Source organism: Alosa pseudoharengus, unplaced genomic scaffold, assembly GCF_046254945.1.
Source record: "Alosa pseudoharengus isolate Yale_2024_CS ecotype anadromous, Long Island Sound unplaced genomic scaffold, YU_APseudo_1.1 YU_APseudo_1.1_scf_16, whole genome shotgun sequence".
NCBI classification, from domain to species: Eukaryota; Metazoa; Chordata; class Actinopteri; order Clupeiformes; family Clupeidae; genus Alosa; species Alosa pseudoharengus.
Genome location: NW_027468630.1, coordinates 12,396,889 through 12,404,947, shown reverse-complemented (window position 1 = coordinate 12,404,947; position 8,059 = coordinate 12,396,889). Strand labels below are relative to the sequence as shown.

The window sequence follows — 8,059 nt, the reverse complement described above, 5'->3', positions numbered from 1 at the left end:
TTTCACCCAAGCACTAGGCATAAAACATGAGTAGGCAATAAGGACCCTGTCAGTTCTGACCTAATTTTAACTTGATCCTTAGAGAGCAGCATAAGTCACACTTAGTAAAATTACCTAAGAATAGTATTAATCTTACCAGTATAGATTTCAAGGTTCACTTGAAACACTTAAAGAACTCCAAAATACTTGTGCTAGTGGGTTAGTGGGCTTGGTAAGTACTCAAAGTTGAGGAGCAGCTCAACTTTGTAGGCCTCACCAGAGAGTGCTGGCATAATGTCAGGTTGCAGGACTCATTCTGCATTTGGCATTAACTACAACAGCAGATGTTTCTGACCACAAATGATAAAACATCAACCATAACATATACTGTACTGTATCATGAGTGTGTTGATGATTTGAAATGTGAGGTGTTCAGCCAGTGTCTTCCAAAGCCTCCATGGAAGGATTACATTTGAAAATGAGTTTAACACACAACCAGACACAAGACCCAGACGGACACATGAGTAGAGGTCATCCATTTAAGGCACTGGATATATGGGGCACCACTACCATACATGCTTGAGAGGGGGCAGTATAATAATAGTGGCCACAAACAACAACTTGCACAATTCCTTTGCAAAGAAATTGATCATACAAAGTACAGAATTTGAAAGTATAAGTTGACTAATCACTTTGGTACATTGATTTATGTATGAGGCCATCCAATAAGGGATGGAAAAAGATCACGTTCTCATATGACTTACCAGGGCTTGATGATGGATGACGACGACCCTTGATCCGTCTGTTGGAGAGAGATTACACTGGTTTAAGGGTTTTAAATGTAGGGTGCTAAGACTCCCAAAGTTCTTACTATTACTCATATCATTGTATTGACAATAATGAATTACATATTACTGCTGTAGAAATAAAGTACTTGATAGCATTTATCGTTCACAAAATTCTTAACATTCTTCAAGGTACAAGTGCAAGATACTACGTATAGCATTCTTTAGCCAACATAAGCAGTGCATGCTATACAATGCAACATGCAAAAAAAGTTCCCTAAAGGATAAAGCACTTGATATTAGGGCCCAAACCAGTCCCTGGGGGCAAAAGCCCCAGAAACCCATGGGCTCAATACATTCCATTGCCAATTATCTTTCACTGAAACACAGCTTTGAATATATAGATGATTCTTGCATTTTTTCTATTCGGTTTACCTGTGTGAGTGCTGCTTTAGGGGGAAACTGACTGCTCCCTGCAAATCCCAGCCTGGAGTGTCAGAGGGGACAACACAGGACCTCACCCTGCCTACCCATGGGAGAGCAACTACTCCAAAAATAAAACCCTTGCCCTAAATTCATGTTCTACTTTGACAACACGCAGGCAGCAGTAACCAGGCGGGCAGGGGGCTTTCCACTTCACCTGAGATATATGGTGGTGTCACTGGCCCCTGCGACACCTCCTCACTCCTTGGCCTGCATGGAGCTACCCCTGCAGGCCACAGGGAGCACTCTGGTGCCTCTCTCTGTGTGCGTGTGTGTGTCTGTCTGTTGAGGAGTCCTTCCACTGGCTGCTACTACATCCAGACTCTCACCGCACCCTTTCCCTAAATGAATTAGAAAGGAAGCCCCCGGCGAGATGTTAGGGGCTACATCAGTGGGAGTGTCTTTCAACCATTCAGCTCGTGAATCACTGCCCGGTGGTGTGGATTTTATCTGTTGAGACGGTAAACAGCGAGACGTCAGAGTCACATAATTTAATGACCACAGCATAATTATGAGATAACAAGGTCTATTTGGTGACTGCAATTAGTAGTGAGAATAATTCTATTTTTACAAAGTCTTAATGTATCCCTATATCCCCATATTGTCTACACTTGTTCAATAAATATATTTGTTTATTATTAATGGACATAATTTGAACTAAAAAACTATGGACTAGAATGAAAGTCAAATCATTCAAATAGTTTGACACACTACAGTACATGAATCAGATGTATTATGTTGACTGGCACACTGCAGAAAACAGTAGGTTATAGTAGCTATTTACATGTGAATAACAATTGGTGTGCATTAATGGGAAACAATTTAAATAAAGTACATTTTACATGCACACAGTTTGATCCCCTTAATCTGTGTTCATGTCAAATGATTCTACAGTGACTTCACTGTGATTATTCCTTAGTAATCTTGCTTTGTAAAATTGTCCCCGAAGAGTACGCATCGGGAAAAAAGTGTGGAATAATTTACCGTGATGTACATTTCGGAGATTGTAAATCACTGTTAACAGATTTGAACTTGACCTCAGAGAATTTGTCCTCTGGTCATAGGGTAACCTTTAAGCTGCCTAGCATTATAATGTTATTTTCAACAGTTGAATGACATTGACCACAGTAGACATAACCCCTTATCACAATCTTTTTAGCTTTAGATGTCTTTTACTTCAAGTGATTACACATTGACAACTTCTATCACTGTACCATACAGCATAATTGTCTCTTGTTTGCTCTGGAACGATATGTTAGTACAAGTGCTGCCAATCATTAAAACTGTCATAGATCAACACCTATGAAAACAACTGGTGACAAAATATGAATTGTGAGCTACACTTTGATGCTTTCAGTGAAGACAGTGTCACACATATTCCTGGCCTCATGCATCAGTGATTTTGTTTTACTTGTTGAGAATGCAGTTCATGTATTTTTGATCATACAGTATAGAATATTGCCTGTGTACAAACTGTGTACCAACCTGGTCTATATGTATACAATGCAATACAACGCAAGCCATCACCTATGTATATACCAACTTGGTTTATATGTGTTATACAATACAAGCCATTTCAAACATCATATCTGCTTGAAAATTATTTTTACAAATTGTTACGTGTATAACACATCTAAGAAACAGCAACCCACAGGTCTATTTACACTATCAGTATCCAGTATCAATCGATTTATGCCTAGTTGTGTGCATTGACCAGGTCCATGTCCTTACGGCCTCTTGGCTAAAATAAACAGAGGCATTATCCAAATGCCAACCTCATGTGTAGCAGTATATTGCTGCCTGTCTGTCTCAAACATCATTTGCTTGAGTACCCCTTGGACTAATTTTTGCTTGCCTTGTATTGCGACAAATATAGCCACTGGCCATCTCGCCTTTCCAAACTTGAGCCTCCTTCCATCCAGCACATTCTACCCATCTCCTTATTCAGTGCCAGAGGAGAAGATGTCTCCTACCCCCCCCTGTGCACACCCTCACTCACTCACACCCTCAGCCAATAAGGCTCCTCAGCATATCAAGTATCAGTATAACAGAAGGACTTATTCGCTGTGGGAAGTTTGCAGAACCTTACAGCCAGTCTGCGCCACCAGGACGCTCAACTTCTTTTCGGCTTTTCTGAGGTAAGAGGGGGAAAAAGAGAAAGAACCGGAATAACTCACCTGAGAGAGCTTCAGCAGGTCCATGGATAGTGCAATTAACATACAGTAATTGGTGTTACTGTATCAGATTCTTCTTCTTTTTTTCTTCAAAGAAGCTGGTGGGTAAAATCCCTTTGCCTCACCTGCTGCCAGGTCTATTGCTCTGGCACAAGTGGCATGTTGAAAAGAGAGTAGAAGGACACATAAATCTTTTTATGAGGCGGAATTTATTAGTGCTTGGACAACTACTATTAAGTGTGATACGTTTGTAGGCAATCTGAGCCTGTTGCCTTGGACGGATTTGAAGAGGATTAAATTCTGAATTGGACATATTTCAGACATGAGTTATTGTACTGTTTGGATAGCTATTTCTGGCAGTGTCATCATTACTATTCTGTATGAAATATTAAGATACACAAAAGTTGGAAGTCTGTGAGTGGGAGCTTGGAATACTCTGATACTAAAGCATAGTTTTGTGTGCTTATGAAGAATGAACTGGACTGTTGAGTGGTTTTGGCAACGTGTTCCCGAAGAGCTGCCACAATGTATTTCAAGCTGTGGATTTACAAACAGCCACTTTGAAATCATTGCATTGTTGGGTATGACAATAGAGGCTTATCGAAGCATAGCTGATAATGACTGTAAGAGCCGCATATCCATAGATGAGCCAATGGGGGATTGAAACAATTGGCAGGTGCCTCAGACAGTCCTAGCAATGAATCTCTCATATAATGCCACTTCACTTCCTTTTCTTGTAGTCTATAGTATCAATGGTAAATTAAAGCCATACCTGTCACTTAAAAGACAAGGAATCAAACATCTAGCACTTCTGGCCTCTCAAAAGTGTCTAAGGCAAAGTTCTTTTTTTCAGACAATTGTATAAAGAATCTCAACTCCGTAGTCCCTCGTAGAGACCGTTACATCTGTGGAGCCAATTTTATGAAATGTTATTATCACTAGCTTCCAATTATATTATTTTCGTGGGTGCTATGACCACATAAGGAAGCGTAATGGTAATTATAACAGCTATTCAGACAAAAAGGGCGTCCGCTGATGCTGAGAAATACGATCCCTAGTTAATCCTCTACAGCTGTGCTTGAGCGCTTATGGCGGGAGTCATCCGGCGGTGGCTTTTCCAACGCAGGCATCAGCCAAGCGCAATGGCGTGTCAGAAGAAAGCATATAACAATATAAATCTTCATTTCGCTGTTTAACTTGTTTGATAAAATGGCACACAATAAGATGTGATTACCGTGTCACCTGTGAGCACCATAGATAGGCTGGCTACTGATAAGAAGTGGCCAAAATCACATCCTCTTGAATGTTGACAGAAACTGAAGTGTTGAAAGCACTTGAAGAACAGGTGTCCTCAGCAAAGTGCATGTGACCTTAACGAGCTCTTGAAAAGATTTCTTCTTTTTTGTGTCCTTCGCTCGTGCTTTTTCAAGATGCAGAAACCGACTTTGAAGTTGTGAAGGTTGGGAGAAAACTAAACCCATAGGCCTGCGATCTAAAAATATTCAGTGATGTAATTCCCTGGTTATAAACGTTGTCACATAATCATAGCCTGATGTTAATACTTTGTCATACACAGGTGTAAAGTCTTCCGTCATCATGTCTGATACTGAAGTGTAAGTATATTAATTGTCTGTTTTTCTGCTAATTGATGCATTAATTCGTCGATATGTTAATTTGTCTGTCATGGGTTTAGACAAGTAGGCTATTTTACATTGTTGGCCTGCGTATTGTGTAGGCTATTGGTTACATTGTACAGTAAAAACTTTCTTAGACTATATTTTGCTATTATAACTAGGCCTAATTGTTTATGTCTCTGCTTTTCCCTGCAGAGATCAGGTCGAGGGTAAGTTGTTTCCAGACAGTTAAACAGAACATAATATTTGTTCATTTTATACTGGTATAAAAAAAAGAATTTGTATGATTTTCAACCAATTGCGTTTCCACACCACTCTGTAAACGGCTCTAGATATACGGCGTTACACCCCCCTCTACCGACGGATGTGATACACTGCAACTATGATATCTTAGCCTTTGCATTTCTGCCTTCCTACAAATCGGATACCTCCATCTGTATGCTACATTTAGTTGTAGTGGGTGTTTATGAAAATCTTTTTGGCATCACATTTTCGTCAGCCTGACTTGAATGATGATGTGTGCCTCTTTGCTACCGTCTGTAGCAATGCAGCCACTTGCGCTGATGATATCAGGAATGTATTGTAAAGGTTTTCCTGATGCATAGTCACAGGACACAGATAGGCTGTTACATATATATTTTAAAATCAATAGGCTATTGTTGATAATTCCTGGACACATATTTTGAACGCATGTATTATAATTATAGCCATTCAACATTTCTTAAGGTAACATTCAATTATGTTTAATCTGTTGTCCTGCAACTATGTCTAATAATGTTATGCTCTGCTATTATACTGCCCTCCTTAAACTGAATATGGTATTACTGGTCTTGTGGCCTGAAATTCAATGTTCTGATGCCCTTAAATTATTAAATATCAGTTTTGGAGGCCAGCATATGTGTATGCTCAGCATGACAGCATTGATACATTGTTTTTAAATCATATTATTATTATTAGTTATTTCATAGCCATAAATATTATTTAATCTTATGCATTTATTGCTCTCTTTTCGGAAATGAAGATTACGAGGGGGAAGGTAAAATCCACAGATGATTAGATCACATTAAATGTCCATACTAATTGTTGTACCACCATCCCACCCTTAATTTCAGATGTGTTTGACACTTTCTAAAATCAGTCATTGTGCTTTCATAGCATTAACACGTCTTCACTATATTCACTGTCCTGTCTGTAATGTGCATAAAGCCAATATGCAAACATACACACTCAAATAATAACAGAATAAAATGAAATATAGCCTACTTAATAAGATTAACATATCTAGCAATAGGCAAAAGCAAATGGCCTTTGATGCAGAGATAAGGTCGTCATCTCAGTGGCTGGGGTCATATACGTACGTGCATGTACGTATCCATGCTACTGAACCCTTCTCTTGGATGATGGATATTTCTTATCAATCAAAGGCATGCTTCAGCTTCATTAACAGGGCACTTAAGTACACAGCAGGTACACACATCTCTTCATCACACCAGGACACTAGTGGTGCTTGAGACCTGCTCACCGTTTCACAGGCAAAAACATTGAGTTTCCCCCCATTTGTCAGTCCCTGGTGTTGTTTACTTGTTGTTGTTTATGTGTCGTCACTGTGCACAATGCGTGTTGCCAACTGACATAATCTGCATGTCTGTCAGTTGCATTGCATTGCCTGTCAAACACACTAATTAAGGGTGACATATGCTTGAATGACTGGATGACTTTCTGAAACTCAAACCCTGAGGTCAAATGTAATCAGGCAATGATGAGTTAACCGTGTAAAAACCCCCACTAAAACCCAGGTATCTCCGGTATCTAGAGTATCACTTGTTCATCTAATCAACATCTCACTTTTCTCCATGTTTGTGTGTGTTTCATTGACTCATCTTTCTTTCTCTCTCTGATGATTACTGCCAGCTGTATTGTTTCAGCAGAGCTGTTTGTGGGCCTTCTCCTCCATGCCTTCCCCTTCCCCTAATCTGTCTTCTATGCTCCTCCTCTCCTCTTCTCCTCCTCCTGCTCTCCCTCTACTCACCCTTTTTCTTCTCTCCCTCCTCCTCATCGCTGACCAGTAATCTCTCTTATGCTCTAATGCCTTTGCCTCTCCCTTTGGCCAGTCCCTAATATAAACCTTCCTCTCCCTGGTTGCTCGCTGCATGCTGCGCGGCTTTAGCCGAAGAGGTAGTGGAGGTAGAAGTAGCTCCCGAGGCAGAGCCAGAGCCTGAGCCTGAGCCAGAACCTGAGGAGGCTCCTGAGCCAGAGCCTGAGCCTGAGCCAGAACCAGAACCAGAGGTAGAACCAGAACCAGAGCCAGAGCCAGAGCCTGAGCCTGAGCCAGAGGTGCAGGAAGGTATGTGGCATGGATATTCATTCATCCTTCCCCGAAATTGTATTAAGAGGTGCAAAAAAAAACAAAAAAAAAAACAAAAAACAAACAAAAAAATAGATAAACAAATGAATTAAACAAATTAAAAGACAGTAATACTTGAAGACTTGTAGTGAACTGTTGTGTACCAACCTTGTAGCATCAACTACCTTGTAGCATCAACTCCCCACCCCCTGAAGTCGCTAAAAAAACACTGGAGGTACCTCCTCTTCATAACTGCCCAGTATGAAGGAGACCTGGTGATTTCTTGTACCGGGAGAATTCTCTCTGTTTGAAATGACATTTCTATTCACACCTACCATGCTCCCACAGACTGCTTCTTAGCAGCTTGTCACCAATTGTTTCTGTTTAGTGCCATGAAGATGGTGCCCAGAGTGCCTATGGTTCCTCTGAGGAAGACCACCACTAATACTGTAATTTATTCCCATTTCTAATATTACCATTGAAGCTTAATAGTTCTTAGTGTGCTTGTGACCAAGCTAAAACTCTTCCTGCTAACCCCCACACTTACAAAACAGAGAGCAGTCCTCGCGCTGTTGTCCAGCGAAGCACTGCTCTCTTCAGTTGCATTTGAAGAAAGCCAACTGCTTGTACAGACGTGTAGTTGCATGTGTTGGTTTTACT

General features: G+C 40.5%; 1 protein-coding gene across 7 annotated transcripts in view; it reads left to right on the top strand.

Moving 5' to 3' along the window:
- The first annotated feature begins 3,279 nt into the window (after window positions 1-3,279).
- The window catches only part of tnnt3b (troponin T type 3b (skeletal, fast)), a 12,320-nt gene continuing 7,540 nt past the window's right edge, over window positions 3,280-8,059 (top strand). For 4 of the 7 annotated variants that reach the window (XM_076287071.1, XM_076287070.1, XM_076287069.1 and 1 more), the window contains exons 1-5: window positions 3,280-3,385; window positions 4,998-5,034; window positions 5,251-5,264; window positions 6,077-6,091; window positions 7,223-7,399. In XM_076287071.1, coding sequence (XP_076143186.1) covers window positions 5,018-5,034; window positions 5,251-5,264; window positions 6,077-6,091; window positions 7,223-7,399 — 223 coding nt within the window. In that variant the 5' untranslated portion in view covers window positions 3,280-3,385; window positions 4,998-5,017. The remainder of the gene's footprint in view (window positions 3,386-4,997; window positions 5,035-5,250; window positions 5,265-6,076; window positions 6,092-7,222; window positions 7,400-8,059) is intronic. The other 3 variants (XM_076287075.1, XM_076287073.1, XM_076287072.1) reach the window with 1 other exon arrangement.